The sequence below is a fragment of the Pocillopora verrucosa genome, chromosome 2 (assembly GCF_036669915.1).
Source record: "Pocillopora verrucosa isolate sample1 chromosome 2, ASM3666991v2, whole genome shotgun sequence".
Taxonomy (NCBI): Eukaryota; Metazoa; Cnidaria; class Anthozoa; order Scleractinia; family Pocilloporidae; genus Pocillopora; species Pocillopora verrucosa.
In genome coordinates this window covers 3,902,910-3,920,769 of record NC_089313.1, presented here as the reverse complement: position 1 = coordinate 3,920,769, position 17,860 = coordinate 3,902,910, and the positions used below count along the sequence as shown (strand labels likewise).

Below are 17,860 nucleotides of genomic sequence, written 5' to 3'. Positions count from 1 at the left end.
AATCTGAATTACTCAAGTTTTCTTTTCTTTTCTTTTCTCATATAAGCATACTGCTTTTTGGGCAGATGTCTCTCTGGAATGAGATCCTTTTGGAATGGCTTCCTTTGCACTCGACTCTTTAAATATTCTGTTACAATGTTTTATCTGACGATGCATAGAACCCGTAGTCCTCTATGTATATGCACACTTTTCTTGTCAAGCAAAGATAAATCAATAGTTTGCCGTCAATATATGCACATGCATCTGTGTATACAGCGACTTCTGGGAAAATTTCCAATTGTCTGAAAACTTTTTTTAACGCTAAATTGACTTAAATTCCAAGGGTGTGAGTAATATACAGACCGGTCTCAACAATAAGAACATCACAGTGGTGAAACATAGCATCAAAACTTGCAGACTGATAAATATTTTATAGGGAAGGCTACATTCTCTTTTCCAGCGATAAAAATCTCCTCAGGCTCGGTGATATTTGTCCAGGCTTTGTGCTGGGATTCTACAATGTACCGGCTAAAATTATTGACTTCACCCGAGGGTAACCTTTCGACACCTACCCCCATCCCAACATTCTTTTACGCGAATAAAGGGTGCAATTCCGGCGATTTAACTTACAAATACGGTATATCTGTTCATTCCCATGCATTTCCATGTTTTAAGCGCATTCGAAAATCAAAACAATCAAATAGCTCGTACCCTGCATATGTAATGTATTCCAACTTGACATATCCAATATTAACCGCTATTTTCCATTTTTCATTGAATTCTTACAATTCATCCAGCAAGTAGAATATATCCCAACATGCCAAATCCAATCTTCACCATAATTTTCTATTTTCTGAACCAACCTACGAGTGGATAATATCATAACTTTTCCATATCCAATCTTTATCCCGATTTGTTCAAATAACTCTAGAAAAACGGGGTAAACCGTGACAATTCTTTCCACGAGTGGTTAATATCATGACTTGCAATGTCCAATCTGTCCCTGATTTTCCAGTTGTTCAACGAATTCTAGAAAACGGGATATGTTTTGACAATTCATCATGCAAGTGGAATATAACCTAAGTTGTGATGTCAAATCTTTACCCAGATTTTCCTTTGTTTTAATAGATTAGTTCTAGAAAAATGGGGTAAACTCTGAGAATTCATAATACCCTTAGCTCACATATGCTATCTTTACTCCGAGTTTTCAATTTTGCCAAATCAAATCTTTAGCCCTAATTTTCCATTTTTTTCGTTTATTAGAGACAAGTAAGGTAAAATCTGACAATTAATCCGACATGTGGCATACATCCTAGCTTTTCATAATCAATCTTCACCCCGATTTTCTGTTTGTTGAGTCAATTCTGGAAAAACGGGGTAAAATCTGAGTACTCATCCTGTCAATGGAATACATCCTAACTTGTCATATTCAATCTTTGTCCCGGTTTTTTTGCATTTTTCCAAGAATTCTGTCAAAATGGGGTAAAATCAGACAATTCATCCTACAAGTGAAACATATCCCAACTTGTGGTTTGTAATCTTTACCCGATTTTCCATTATTTTCAGAGAATTCTAGAAAAAAAATTCATCTCATAAAAAGAATATATCCCGACATGCCAAATGAATTTTTCAATGAATTCTGAAAACGGGCTAAATTGTGTCCATTTATCTTAAAATTGGAATAAATTATAACTCGGAACATCCCTCATTTTCGGTTTTTTTCTGATTAATTCCAGAAAAACGGTGTAAATTCTGAGAATTCATCCCGCATGTGGAATACATTCTAAGTTTCCATATCCAGTCTTCAACCCGATCTTCCATTTTTATTTCAATGAGTTCCAGAAAAACGGGGTAAGTTATGAGAATTCATACTGTAAGTGGAATATATCCTAAGTTGTCATATCCAATCTTTGCCCCGATTTTTCCATTTTTTGACAAAAAAACAGGGTAAACTCTGAGAATTCATGCTACAAGTGGATATCACCCGAAGTTCCCGAATGCCATCTTTGCTCAGATTTTCCATTTTTTTCGTGAATTCTAGAGAAGCGGGACAATTTCTTAGAATTTGTCCCGCAAGTGGAATATAACCTACTTTGTCATGTCAAATCTTTCCTGATTTTCCATTTTTTAGTGAATTAATTCCAGAAAAACAGGGTAAACTCTGAGAATTCATGCTACAAGTGGATAAAACCTGTAGTTCCCATATGCCATCTTTACTCTGATTTTTCAATTTTTTTCAAGGAATTATGGGAAAACGGGGCAAATTTTAGTAAATTATCCTCCAACTGGAATATGTCCTATTGACCTGCCACATCTAATCTAGTTTACCCCGATTTTCCATTTTTTTCAATGATTATAGAAAAACGGAATTCATTCTGAAAAGTCATCCTCCAAGTGGAATTTATCCTACTGACTTGCCTTCCATTTTTTTTTTTCAATAAATTCTAGCAAAACGGGGTAAATTCTGAGAGAACATGCTACAAGTGGATAACAACTTTAGTTCCCATATGCCATCTTTACCCCAATTTTCCATTTCTTTTTTCAGCGATAAATTCTACGATTAGCGCTAATTATTAACTTCCATGGAAATTAAAAACTTAGGCACACCAACGTGCTATGTAATCTACTGTTCCCTGTTAATTGTAGTCATTCTCTAAAGAAGTCTCAATTAGAGACGAAACGCATCGGAAATAAACGAGGAGCTTACAACTACAAGAAGTGTTTCTTTGTGCGGCTCGCTAGTCTTACTTAAAAATGAAAAAAAGGGGAAAAATTACAAATTTTTAAAAAAAGTTTCTTTTCTCAATGAATTCTAGAAAAGCGGGATGAATTCTAGAAAAGCGGGATGAATTCTGAGAATTCGTCCTTCAAGTGGAATAAATCCTAGGTTGCCAAATCCAATCTTTAATCCGATTTCGCATTTTTTTCTTTTTTTTTCAATGAATTCTAGAATTACGGGGTAAATTTTGAGAATTTGGCCCGCAAGTAGCTAATACCGTAAGTTCCCATATGCCATCTTCACCCCAATTTTCCATTTGATCAGTGAATTTTAGAAAAAAAAAGAGGTAAATTGTGGATAATACCCGAAGTTCCCATATGCTATCTTTACTCCGATTTCCCATTTTTTTTCTGAAAATTCTATAGAATAACGGGGTAAAATCTGAGAATTCATCCTTCAAATGGAATAGATCCTAAGTTGTCATATCCAATCTTCAACCCGATTTTCAATGCTTTTTTCTCATCGAATTCTAGATAAACGGGATAAATTGTGCGAGTTCATCCCGCAAGTAAAAGCAATATGCTAAGTTCCCATATGCCATCTTTACCCCGATTTTCCATTTGATCAGTGAATTCGAGAAAAACAGGGTAAATTCTAAGCATTCATACTACAAGTGAATCGTACCCTAAGTTCCCACATGCTATCTTCAACCCGATTTTCCTTTTTTTTTTTTCAATGAATTCTAGAAAAACGAGGAAAATTCTGCGAACTCATCCCGCAAGTGATAGCAATACGCTAAGTTTCCATATGCCATCTTTACCCCGATTTTACATTTGATAAGTGAATTCGAGAAAAACGGGGTAAATTCTGAGCATTCATGCTACAAGTGAATAATACCCGAAGTTCCCATATACTATTTTTATTCCGATTTTCCATTTTTTTCAGTTAATTTGACAAAAAACAGGATAAAATCTGAAAAGTTATTCTCCAAATGGAATAGATCCCAAGTTGCCATATCCAATCTTCAACCCGATTTTCCATTTTTTTTCCAATGAATTCTAGAAAAACGGGATAAATAAATAAAATAAACAACTGAAGGCCAAACTTCTGTGATTGAAGGAAGACATCGTGACGCAGACAAATAATCACAACTTGGACTTCTCAGTCGATCTCACCTCCGGCAGATCAGGTGAAGTGTCAAAAATATATAATTTTATGTCGACGAACCATAATCTATGATTTTCAACTATTAAAGAAAATAAAGCAATTGTGATATGACGCCACATTGTGCTTTTGTCTTAGCTTGTGGCTAAAATGTTGTCATTGACGTCGCAAGTCGAGCAATGAAGACTGTAAATAAAGCAAGGCTGCAAATAAAACGTGAACAATAATGCATCCTTTGGTCGAAAGTCGCTTTGTTATTCACGCGCAACAAATTGTTCTTCCAAGTTTAGGTTATAAAAACGATGCGATCACTCTGCGTCAACGAACGATAGAACTTCAAGGAAAGCAATATGAGAGGCCAATGATCCGGTTCGCAGTGATCATGCAAACAGCATGTTTTCCTCAGATCAGTTACCGGAAAATACTGGTCAAATTTTCCACTTATCCCGACCCCCTTGAATGAGTGCTTTCGCTTGAAGACATAACCACAACGGAGTCTCTTAACCAGTCCCAAGCCGCGTGTCGCTCGATAGATCGCAGGATATGATTGGCCACTGTATCACATTACGTCAGAGGACATATCTGCAATAAGAGGACATAAGTGCAACGGTGCAAGTATGGAGATTACCTGAGTTATGCGGCTCACTAGTCACGAGTTGGGGGTTGCGGGTTGCGGGTTGCGGGTTGGGGGTTGCGGGTTGCGGGTGGGGGGTTGCGGGTTGCGGGTTGCGGGTTGCGGGTTGCGGGTTGCGGGTTGCTGCTGACCTATCGCAATGTACGGGTTGCTACTACACCTACCTGAACGGGATCACTTTCTCTGCTAAAGTCGTTCATGTCACACAACGTCACGGGATAATTCTTGTGAACAGGAAGCAGATGATAATGCGCGTGCAGATATCTAACTGGAGGCGTACCGGGCTTATAGGAGCTGAGTTCATTTTCCATTTTCTACCTCATCCAATTGTTCAGCAGATTTTGGTGTATCAAAGTGCACTATTATACATAACCGTTTAAATAAATACGCGAACCACAGCTGTTTGCTTGCAGTATGCGGAGATGTTGTTACAACGGTTTGAAGTTTTAAAGTCCTGTATGACGAAATTTGTTCTCATGATCTTGTTTCTGTCAAGAGTGGCAAACATAGAATACCGGTTTACTGTGGTTCATCTTGTCAATACACTCTGCAGAAAATCGAAAACTCGCAAAGATTATGATTTAGAGAGGTGCACTCATTACGTGCTATTAATTAAGATGGAATAGGTGGCCGGAAATTTCATTGAATGTCTTGCTAAAATTAAATATCGTTTAATTACGGTGAACGACGTGAGAAACATCTGAAGTGCTGATGAAAAAAAAATTTGTAATTTGTTTTTACCCTAGAGAACCTCTCTCCGCCCTGTTCTGAAGTACTAAACCCGGCGGAATGTCCCTCCCTCCCTGAAACTTGACGTATGCGCTTCAGCGCAAAGGAATCATGGGATATAACGGATAGACCATCGGATATGGGAAATTTTCAACATCCGGTTGTAGCAGTTACCCGAGCTTCTCGTGTACCCAAACACGCAAAACGGGTTAGAGTCTGAGAATAACTACGCTTGTCGAAAGGAAACTACTTGATGAGACAATAGCTTGAAAATATAAGAACATTATTTTTAATTTTTCTTCGCCTAGAACATGAAATGGTGAAAAAAAGATTAAGTCATTTACCTTACAGACTATCCGGTAACAGGGTTACATATACTTTTAATAATTCTCTTTTTTTCTCTCTTGAAGCGATAGAGAGAATTGGCCCGAATGGGAGGTTTGACAATAAAATAATTCAGCTTGTTTATGATATATTTACTTTATTGCTCAACTGGCAAAATCACTGCTGCTCAGAGGAAAAAACAACGTCGCTTCTTATCTCCTGTGAATACGATAAATCTAATATGCGCAAGTGTTACTAACAATTTATTCTTTTCAAAACAAATATTTTGACGTCTTTTGTCGGATCTTCAATTGGCTCTATCCAAATACTAAAACAGGAAATTTCGAATGAAGGAATTGTTTTCGTTCAAGACGAACCTTTCCACTCAAGTGCCTGAACATCTTAAGACGCTTAAAGCGAGCCAGTTTGACAAAAGATTTATCCTCATTGCTTTGCTGTGAATGGTCATGTAAACGGCGCCTGAAAGTAAATTTTATCCTAGGAAAAATTAATCAAGCACGAAAAAGGAAAGCGCCTGTTCCAAGAAGTAGGTGATGCGGAAAATATATGTGATCTAATTTGATCTCAAGTTATTAGTTTTCAATTTAAACTTACATTTTGGCCGCCGGAATAACACTAATGGTGCTTATTCAAGTACTGCTTTTGTTTTTCCTGTTTTTTATCCATAATTGTTATTTGATTTTTTTAAGAATTTCGCATCTAATATGAAACTTTTTAGAGAGGATTCAAGTTCAGCAAAAAGTCGGTATATTTATTTAATTATTCGTTTCCTTCATTTCCTTATCTTTTCTTAGCGTATATGTTTTTTTGTATCTTTCTTGACATCTGCCGGGTTTTAATTCTGAAAAGACTGTATGAACAGTTTGACGCCTTAAAGCCTCGCTTGTTAATTATAAAAGGCATACAAGAAACCTTTTTCTGGCAGCAAGGGAAATTAAACGTTCTTTAAGGGAAATACAAATTACGAGTTTTTTTCATTAGTACTTTCGTTTTCGATGAGTTCTCGAAATCGGAAATGCACTTTTCAAAACTTCATTTGCTATAATTTGATTCGTGACGCAAGGAATAATTTTGTTTACGATAATGTTCTGCTTTCTATGCGGTAACCTAGAGCAAAGTTTGATAAGAATTAAATGATTTGATCGAAAGTCACCTTTGAGCTTTGAGCTGATAAAAAAACGAAAACTCCTGCAGTGCTGGCGGCGGGATAATATTTTGCATTACAATGCGGAGATCTTGATGCATCTGATTAGAGAACCTCTGACAGTTATGTACGTGACTTCAAAGCTGGTTTCCGGGACAACATTATACTGCTAATTCAAAGCCAGGAGCAATTACTTTTGTTATTCATAATACCATATGAGGAATTTATTATTCAATGAAAAAGAAAAGCTAAAAAAGATCATGTTCTAGAAACGCAATTAATTCTAAAGAACCCTCAAGAGAGACGGTGTTTTCAAACAACAACACCAGGTGTTATAAAAGCGTTAGAGTTGGATGGTAAAGAAAGTTCGGTCACCTCGCCTAATATTGTCTTAAAATTCTGAGAACAGAAAAAAGCACTCTCGAACAAACAGCTGCAGTTGGAATGGAAAAGTGGTTAGGTTTTTTCGGTTGGCTCTTTTCAGTTTCTACAGCCGTGGGAAATGGCTTTGTGATCTTTCTCGTCGCCAAAAAACGCCGACTTCATTCCTCAGCCAACTGGTTGGTTCTTTCCCTGGCAATGGCCGATTTTTTGGTCGGAGCTGTTGCTTATCCACTGGCCTATTTTTGTACTAGCTTAGGTTGTAACTTCAAATTGTACACACCATTTTTCTGGTTCTTTGTGCACTCTTCGGTAACGAATCTTTGCGCATTGACATGGAATCGTTACTCCTACATCGTATACCCTTTCAGCTACAAAAGTTCCGTGACTGAGAGACGCACAAAAACGGTTATCTTGTCGGCATGGTTGGTCCCCTTCGCGATTTTTCTGACCCTTTTGGTGGGTTTATACATTGCGAAGTCGAACACCGCGCTAATAGTTCTTCGATTGACAGGTGTTTCGGCATTCGATTTAATATCAGGTGCGTTGCTTTTATACACAGTTGTTCGTATATTCAGAGTCGCACGTATGCAGGCTTACAGGGAATTTTCTGTCAAGCTACAAGTGCAGTCTACCCAAACATTTTGTGAAGAAACAAGTATTCCCAAACATCAGAGGCAGAACAAAGCGCACTTCGTGATTGCCATCGTTATTTTATTCTTCCTCTGCCACTTAGCTGTAAATGGAATGATTTTGTGGGTTATGTTCTCTACTCGTGTCGTACATGAGGCTGCACAAGGAGTCCAGCTTCTGCTAATTATAAACTCGGCGGTAAATCCTTTCGTTTACGCGTTTTTAAAAAGTGACATCAGGATTGAGATAACAAAGCTGATCACTAATCATAGGTCCACACAATTCCTTTCCAGTCTTTCTAGGACCTCTAGTTCGCCTGCGCATGCGTAAGAACACTTAATGTAAGATACGGGATGACTACATGTAAATATTTTTCTTCACTGCCTGACGATAAAAATGAATCATCGTGTAAGTCGTCTGAGTTGATTATAAACTGGGCGCGTCATCGATAGAAACTGGTAACTACATGTCCCCTCTCAACCTAGTACTCAGGGTCTCTCCGATTCCTATTGCCCTCGGCAGAGGACTAGATCAAGGGGGACCTTCACTTCGTCTGGTCATAATTCTCTCTCTCCCTCGGGCTGAGAAGGGGGGTTACTTTAGAAGCAAAATTGACCCCCTGTTTGGCAGTTCGTTTTCTATAGTCCCTCTTGATCTACTCTTTTAGCGTCGACTGATCCGCCCTTCCGTTACCACTGAGAACCATGTGATTACCTAAAAAAATTTTCCCTTCCTCCCCTTCCCCCTCCGCCCAGCGATAAAAAAAATTATTGGTCTCTCATCTAAAGGTCCGAGAAACAGACTTCTTTTGGGTCTAAAGCAACAACAACAACAACAACAACAACAGCAACAAAAAACTATGACAGAAACAAATCTCATTCAATACCCTGTAAGTCTTTTTCTGTCCCCTTGCTGTCTACTGCCTGACCCATCTCCGGTCATCTTCAAAATGTGCGCCACACAACACATAACACTCCGCGCTCGCATCGTGTCCTCGTCGGCTGCCCGCGCTTTTTTTTTTTTTTTAAGTCAACTGGGAACGAACCAGTTCTATAGAAGTTTCTTATTGACAATTAGAAAAGCGCACGGTGATAGATTATTTATTTAACTTTACATAACGTGCCCTTGTGACGTAATCTATCAAATGAAACACTGGATAAAGTAGAAGTCAAAATGTTTGTCACTACGTGGCAAGTGTTCTTACACTCTAGAAATATGCTATATCGTTTGCCATGTAGTGACAGAAAATGGCTGTCAAGGCATTTGGATGAGAGGATTGTGTCGAAAATGAACAGAGATTGATATTTGTCTTTATTCTCTACATTTGTCTACTTGATATTGTATTGATATTGTAAGGAGAAATTATGTCTTGGTCACTTATGGGAGTTAAATGGTTAGAGCTCTGTATCTCTGCCATTGATGCGGACTAATCCGTTGTCGAGACAGGTGTGGACACCATATGCCTCAGGTAGTGAAAGTACCTACTGATGGTCAATAGGTATGTCCACTACTTGAGACATTCGATCGGTCGCTGTCACAGCTTCCCCAATAGACACCTCCGACCCAGCGCTGCCGGTGATTTGAGCCAATCTGTTTTCGAGACGGCATAGGACACCATACGCCTCAGATAGTGGAAATACCTACCGCTAGCTCGGTAGGTATTGTTTCACGGAACAATATATTTTATTATAACTAATAATTGTTAAATTTAACGCGCGTGCTATTCATGTTTACTATTCCGCGCGCGCTTCGTTTGAATTTATATATCGCAATAATTATCGCAATGTTTATCGCGTAAAACGTTTAATTTTAGACGCGTAGTCTAGTTGTTCAGTTGTTCAGTTCAGTTGCAAGCAAGCTGACTAGTTATTTTAATATCACTTACCAGTTATTTACCACAAGTACGGAGGCAGTCAAGAAGTAAGTTTTCAGTTGGTTTCCAGGTTATTACAGCAATTTTCTGTTTGTTTGGAACACTTGTAAGGCCGAGTGGTTTCTTTGTATTTTAGATCGAATTGTGTTATTAAATTAAATACGGTTCTTCCTCCGTATTGGCTCTTTGGTCTTCTTTTCGACGGAACAGGTATGTCCAATAATTGGAGCATATGGTCGGTAACTGTCACAGCACCCCCAATAGACACCTCCGACTCAGCGCTGATCAGCAACTAATGCAAACTCAAGTTCCCTCTGCAGTTGGTGACCAACTGCAGGCTGTGTTTCCAGTACCTGTTGGTCGACCAACAGGTACTGGAAACACAGCCTGCAGTTGGTGACTAAAACAGTGAAATAATATAGCACAATCAGAGCGCGCCTTTAACGCTTTCCACTGTTTTAATATATACTAAATCAAAACATCTATTGCCTGAAGAGGAAAAAACGCCTGTCATATATCGCTGTAAGTGGTCTGGCATCTCAGAAAAAGAAAACAAAATAACCAGTATGGATGACATATCAGGCTTTCCAAAAGAAAATATCTACGTCTGGAAATAAGAAAACGTCGGTGAGATATTATAAATTGTCTGACATTTCTAAAAACAGACATTTTTAAGAGAATGTAACTTAATTTATTAGTCTTAGTGTATTCATGTACTAGAAATTGACAGGGACAGAGTTCACCTCGGCAGAGTTTTCTCTTTCCGTATACTTGGTTAATTCCATGTTGCTTAGCTTTTTTGACGTAGTTGCGTTCAAGCACTTTAACACCACACGAAGCAAATAGCACCGTAGGCAGTCTGGCATTTCGACAAAACAGATATTACAGACAAAACGCAGATGACTTTAATTTACTTCTCAAGTTCGCGTCCATATCTGAATTTCAAATTCACTTTTTTCCGCAGCTTTTACTCATAATAAAGTTATTTCCATCTTGCCTTTTCTTAATATTAGACCAAGAATGGTGAGAAACCTAATATTTTCTACTTCTCTTGTTGCTTCTTTTGATACACAGAGCGCTGAAAAAGATGTTCCCCAAGTTAACATGATCATGAGGGGGATGTCCGATTTTCCTGTTCATCAGGAAATCAAGAAGGGATGGCATTTGTAATACTTATCAAAACACGTGACTGTAACAGTTAAAGAGACATTAATTTGTTACGAAGAAAAGGTGACTGATTCCGGAATATAGAGGAGGGTTTCTCTTGTATAAAAATCATTTTGCTAACGAAATTAAAATTTAATGAATAGAAACAAAAGCCGTAGAGACAGATAGCTAAACAAAAAATTAAGACGAGATTAATATTGTTCAGTATAATTTATGGTCAAAGGGACTTTGACCGAAGTGAGGTTGGAAGTGATATCTCCAGTGCTGTACAACTAAATTGTATGACACGAAGTTCAAATATCAAAATGAAAAAAAAAAAAACAGAATGAATCATCTTATGCATGAATACTAATGCTTCCTATTAATAAATTTTTGTTTTAAATGTGGACCTTTGTCCTGCAGCAAGTCACTTGAAAAGTTTTTTCATTTTGATTGGGCAGTATTGGCCTGGCAGTTGAGTTTTCTTGGCTGATAGCTGAAGGTGCTTTTGGTCTGTCCGATTACAAGAGTTTGCTAAGGCGAATGAAAATCATGTTTCGTAAGCCGAGCGAAACTCAGCGGGGTGAGGCCTACTCTCAGGGTTCTGCGCGGCGTGGAATCAAATACTGTTTCTGCTGATTGGCTTTAACTCGCGCGACGGATTTCTTTAAAAATTAAAGGAGGGCGGATCGTATTCTATTTGCAGTGCGGCAAAACTTGCGAGCACATGGTTAATACTATGCAATAACGATGACTGACGAAAAAAATTGTGTGACAACTTCACAGAGGCGAAAGACGATGACAAACACGCCTTTAGCGCAGTCTTTAAAAAGTTTAGTTTTCCTGTCGTTGGTTTTCATAATCTGTTTCTGATCCTTCATAATCATCATGACATCAAATATCATATATCGTCGAAATGTGCTCGAAAAAAATTACGGGGAATTCAATCTACCCTTTCTAGTCCCTAGGTATTGGAAGAGTTTCGCTACAGTTTGAAGAAAAGAAAATAACCTACAGCGCCTATCTTTTGACCGCGTAAGTGACAGACAAAATACACTTTCGCAGAAGAGGCAAGTTCACACCAATGAACTGATGCCCTTTATATCCAACAGGCTCTTCCCCACCCTTATTCATGAGCCTTCCTCCCTCCCAATCTTCTCCACTTCTCCCAACCCCATCCCCCTCCTCGCTGTTGTTCCTCCCGCTTTCCTCTTGCCCCTTGCCTTTTCCACTTGCCCCACCATTATCCCAGTCAGCGTTATCACAATCAGAGTGGCGGGTTATCAGGGAGCAAGGGGAAGGGTGGGCCAAGGACTTTGCAGTATTCTGATCATCCACCTCACTACTGTCAAATGTTTATAATCCCCCTCTTTATGTTGAAAATGACTGACCCCCCCCCCAATAATTACTAATCCCTTGTGCGAGGGTGTGAGAAACAGAATTCCTCAATTGAAGGCCTAAAGCAAACAAAAAAATAGAAAAAAAAACGATGTAAGTTTTGTTTTTCCCTTGCTTTCTATTTCCTGACTCGTCTCCGGTCGTCTAGAGCGTCTTTTAAAGGTATACCGCACTACCCATGACAATTTGCGCCCCCATCCTGCCCTTGGCGATTTTTTTGCGCTTTTAAGTCGACTGGGAACGAGCTAGTTCTTCGAATTTTTTTCATTAACAATTAGAAAAGCGCGCGCAATATATTATCTGGTTAGCTTTACGTTACGAGCCTTTGTGACGTTATCTATCAATTGAAACACTTGATAAAGTCAAGATGTTTGTCACTACATGGCAAGCAATTTTATACGCCATGGAAATGATGGACAGGTTACGTTCCGAAGAAAAGTGTAAGGTAGGGTATCTTATTGTTTTCGGTTGCCTTGCTTGTCAAAAACAGACCAAAAGAAAATGTCAACATATCGTGCGTCCGTTAGAATCGACAATCAAGGACTCAAATTCCAGTCTGACCACTGATTGCTTGTCAGTGTAAATGATATTTTTGTTATTTTTTATACGCACAAAACTATGATCCAAAAGCTTTAAGAACTCATGTCAATGCAGTAATTCTGGTGAAGAGCCTCTCGAAACTCTAAGAGATGCTGGCAGAGATACCTGAGAGATAAACGGCAAAGATGCTTGGTCTAAATGAAACTTAGTTAGCGAGCTGCCGGAGGGAGAAGGAGGACGGCGCGAAGAAATTGGGTTGGTTTTCGATTAAATACACCTGCTTCCCAAAAAGCTCTGTAATGTTTTAATGATTTCCCTGTATTGGTAGTTACTCACCAGTCAGTTTTCTGTACGCCCCCCTTAATAATCTATTGGCGACAACTGATCTACCTCTGTACCCCCGAAAACCAAGCGACTAATGATAAATGGCCCCTTTCTTTGCAGCACGTGCAAGACATTGTTCAGGCTTCCATTTTAGTGGATCCTGTCACAGAAGCTGATGTGGGTCAGTCCATTGTCGTGACGGCGATGAGCGCCATGCCTCAGGTGGGAGCCAGAAGGCTCTGTAATATTCTTATGATTTCCCTGCATTGATTCTGTACTCCCTCCTTTTATACTATGTCAACTGATCCACCTCTGTTCCCTCTGAAAGCCATATGATATATGATTCCCTAAAGTCCTCCACCCTTCCGGCGATTAGTGATAAGTGGCCCCCTTCTTTGTAGCTAATACAAGACGGGGATACTGTTCAAGCTTCCACTTCAGTGGATCCTGTCACAGAAGCTGATGTGGGCCAGTCTGTTGTCCAGACGGCGGTAAAAACCATGTCTCAGGAAGTACCTACCGCTGGGTCGGAGGTAGAGCCAACAGAGATTCCATCTATTGCTGACCAGCAGGCTCAAGCTACCGCTGTAGCTTCTGACCAGGAGATAATTGAGACGCAAGCTGCAGTTCAGGACTCAAGTGTTTTGGAGCAGGGCGGGGACGCGGTGAGCCAGGACACGGGGGGGTCTTCACAGTTGATATTTAACAACTATTTACCAAATTGGATAGTAGTGGATTTTTACCGAGACACAAAGCGGTGAGTTAAATATCCACCGCTAGTCGCCAACACAGAGGTGAATAGTTGTTTTAGTATACAATAAAACGGGGAGATAACACAGACGTTATCTATCAATTGAAACACTTGCTAAAGTCAAGATGTTTGTCACTACACTACTTTGTGGCAAGCAATTTATACTCCATGGAAATGATGGATAGTTTACGTTCCGAAGAAAAATGCAAGGTAGGGTATTTTGTTGATTATAGCCCCCACCCCCTTCTGTCGATTAGTGATCACTAACCCCTTTCTTTGCAGCTCATGAAAGACGGTGTCATTGTTCAAGCTTCCACTTCAGCAGACCTTGTCACAGAAGCTGATGTGGGCCAGTCAGTTGTCGAGACTGTGGTGAGCATCATGCCTCAGGTAGTACCTACCGCTGGGTCGACGGTAGAGCAAACAGAGATCCCAGCTATTGCTGATCAGCAGCTAATACAGGCTCAAGCCACCGCTGCAGCTACAACTTCAGTGGATCCTATCACAGAAGCTGATGAGGGCCAGTCCGTTGTCGAGACTGTGGTGAGCATCATACCTCAGGTAGTACCTACCGCTGGGTCGAAGGTAGAGCAAACAGAGATCCCAGCTATCGCTGATCAGCAACTAATACAGGCTCAAGCCACCTCTGCAGCTGCATCTTCAGTGGAACCTGTCACAGAAGCTGATGAAGGCCAGTCCGTTGTCGAGACTGTGGTGAGCATCATGCCTGAGGTAGTACCTACCGCTGGGTCGAAGGTAGAGCCAACAGAGATCCCAGCTATCGCTGATCAGCAGCTAATACAGGCTATAGCCACCGCTGCAGCTACAACTTCAGTGGATCCTGTCACAGAAGCTGATGAGGGCCAGTCCGTTGTCGAGACTGTGGTGAGCATCATGCCTCAGGTAGTACCTACCGCTGGGTCGAAGGTAGAGCAAACAGAGATCCCAGCTATCGCTGATCAGCAGCTAATACAGGCTATAGCCACCGCTGCAGCTAAAACTTCAGTGGATCTTGTCACAGAAGCTGATGAGGGCCAGTCCGTTGTCGAGACTGTGGTGAGCATCATGCCTGAGGTAGTACCTACCGCTGGGTCGAAGGTAGAGCCAACAGAGATCCCAGATATCGCTGATCAGCCGCTAATGCAGGCTCAAGCTACCACTGAAGCTGCTGACCAGGAAATGATTGAGACGCAGGCTGCAGTTCAGAACTCAAATGGTTTGGACCAGAGCGGAGACGTGGTGAGCCAGGATTTGGGAAGGGGGTGGGGCTGCAAAGTTGATATTTGACAACTATTTACCGAATTGGATATGGCTAGTAGTGGATATTTACCGAGACTTAAAGCGGTGAGGTAAATATCCACTGCTATTCATCGACACAGAGGTAAATAGTTGTTTGAGTATACACTAAAACAGGGAGATAACACAGCATAAGAAGAGAATTCTGTCGTAAACTGCAAAGTTTATAACATTTTTGTGTGAAAATCCCGCACGCGTTGCTCGTAAGTGAATAGCAGAAGATATTCAGAGTTTGAGCAGCTAAGCTGCTGATATCTGGAAAGAAAAAAATATTGCTCATATGTCACTGTAAGGGAAATGGCATCTCGAAATGAAATAAACAACAACAAAATAAATAGTATCGATTACGTATCAACGCTTTCGAGCCGGTGGTGTATCCCCGATTTCTAAGAAAAAAATACATCTGATATCGGATGACAGAATATTAATAATGTCGGTCAGATATCATTGTAAAATAGACATTGCTAGGAAAATGTAAGTTAATGTACTGTTCTTAATGTGCTCATACACCAGAAAATAACAGCGACTGATGGAGTCAATTTCCGTGTAAATGGTTAATTTGCTATTGCTTTGTTTGACACAGGCACCTTCAGACAAGTAGTCTAAAATGTGAAAAAAAAATATTACTGACAAAATGCACATGACCCTGAAGTTACTTTTAAGTTTCAAATTTATTTTTTTGCCCCAGCCCTTTCTCCTGATAAAATGATTTTTATTTTACGTTTTTGTACATTTGAACAAAAATGGAGAGAAACCTAACATTTTCTGATTCTCTTTTCATTTCGTTTGATACACAGAGTCCTGAAAAAGAGGATCTCCAAGTTGACACCCAAGTTGACACCTCAGATGAATACCATTCTGATCATGAGGGGAATGCTGTCGCCCCTGATGTTCAGGGAATAAAATCACCACCTGCAGAGCAGGAAAGGTAACCGAAATCAGTGGAACTTAAATTGGAACTTCTGATACTAATGGGTAGAATATTTAGCTTTTTAAGGTGAAGACAATAATTTGCTTTGTCACTGGCTACACTGAGGGCGAAGAAACATAATTGAGCTTTTCTGAAATTCTAATGGGTGAATTTTATGCGAAGAACTGCGCTGTTCTGTTATCAAACTAGAACTGGTATCTTGAAAGTGGGAATTTTAGACTTTAATCACTTATATAAAGCTAAGCTTTGTTGAAACATTTACTTTGGAACGTCAACTTAACCCGTTTGGATTAGCATGTTGTCTTTTGCTAAAATAAATAGGGGATATTACATGGCCGCAAGGGGATACAAATTTTATCGTCTCTCAGCACGAGAAGATAGAATTCGTACCCCCAAGAGGCCATGTAATGTTCTGTTTACTTTATAGATACTGATGAAATTTCAAAAGAACCGGCCGCGCGCCTGAGCGGAAAGCTCTCTTGTAATTGGCTAATCATGTTAGTAACCATGGCGACACCAATATTCTCACACGTGAAAGATAAAAATAGTATCTTCACTACGGGCGATGAAGATATGATTTTTTAGTAAAAGGAAAAATCCTGGTATTTCATCAGTATCTAGATAATAAAAACTGTTAACGCACTATTAAAAGCGTGACTGTTAAAGTGTGACTCTCATAACGTGTTCATGTATATCGACGAAAATGTCTTGAATACTTTACCCGGCAAAATTTGTTTCGTTTTCACGTGATCTAATCGTCAATCGGCTGAGGCGGGAAAGTCGAAATGGTTGATGTCGCTCTGAGCGAATTAATTAGGTACCAAATCCCACGGAACTGATAACAATTTTTATACAGTTTCAGTCATAAGGGGTGTGGGATCCCAAAGGGTGTGGAGATTTTTTATCTATAGTTGTTAAATGACGGATTTTCTTTTTGTTTCTTCAACAGCCCACGAGATACCACAAGCGAGAGCCTGACCTCTCGACTGAATCCCTTAGCAAAGGAATTTGTTCCCGCATCACAGGTCTGGAATATGTATTTGAAATCATCATCGTCATAACTTTCATCGTCGTCATCTTTATTATTCTTATCGTTGTCATTATCATTGCTACTATCATCATCATCATCATTCCTTTTTTTGGTAGAGGAAGACTTCAGTGCAAGAGTGTGCACCAGTGAATGAGTGTAGAAAGAAGACTGGTGCCCGGGCTCGCCGACGAGGAAGGTCAAGTGGTCCTCCGCAGATGCTTGGGGTCGAGTCACCTGATTGGATGTCGTTCGCACTTAGCCGAAAATGTCTTGTTGTTCCGCCTAACTATCCTTTGGGCTGGAACTCGAGACACTCCTAAATATCACAAAACGAAAAAAAAAAAAAAAAAAAAAAATAATAAAACTAAAAGAGACTGGAAGAAAAAAAAAAGATAAAAACTTACTTTTTCTCGAATACTTTTGAATATTAAAAAAAAAAGAAATTGTAGAGATATTTGTGATATTTGCGGCTAAGTCTTTAATTCCATGGAAGTTTTGGATCAGGTGCATCAGGTAATCACCGAATAAGCATATTCAAGTAATTTTAATCTCTAATATTGCCCTGCGCCTTCTCAATAATGGATCACAGACGTCACCGATGACGTCAAAATGTTGTACGAACGAAAAAATTGGCACACGGGGCGCAACCACATTTTGACCACTTTTCTTGTAGGCTAGAAAAGTGAAAAAGAGGCAACGATCGTCAAAAAAATTATTGCAAATTACCAACATAAAAGATTGATAATTATTTACTTACAAAATTTAAGCCAAATAATTAATTGAGGCCCGCCAAACTTGCTGTCAGGCCACATATAGAGAAAACTTTTTGTTTCCCTCAATACA

At 39.6% G+C, this 17,860-nt stretch overlaps 2 protein-coding genes across 2 annotated transcripts; both read left to right on the top strand.

Annotated features, from left to right (window-relative positions):
* Nucleotides 1-7,012: 7,012 nt before the first annotated feature.
* Nucleotides 7,013-8,121, top strand: LOC131787010 (adenosine receptor A2a-like). Its single transcript, XM_059104081.2, has one exon. The coding sequence runs from the start codon at nucleotides 7,159-7,161 to the stop codon at nucleotides 8,056-8,058; it is 900 nt and encodes a 299-aa protein (XP_058960064.2). The 5' UTR covers nucleotides 7,013-7,158; the 3' UTR covers nucleotides 8,059-8,121.
* A 4,391-nt stretch (nucleotides 8,122-12,512) lies between these two features.
* LOC131787011 (uncharacterized) lies at nucleotides 12,513-17,337 on the top strand. The gene is made up of 7 exons (XM_059104082.2): nucleotides 12,513-12,590; nucleotides 13,130-13,231; nucleotides 13,411-13,674; nucleotides 14,043-14,999; nucleotides 15,854-15,984; nucleotides 16,937-17,012; nucleotides 17,134-17,337. The coding sequence occupies exons 1-7, from the start codon at nucleotides 12,513-12,515 to the stop codon at nucleotides 17,335-17,337; spliced, it is 1,812 nt and encodes a 603-aa protein (XP_058960065.2).
* The last annotated feature ends 523 nt before the right edge of the window (nucleotides 17,338-17,860 follow it).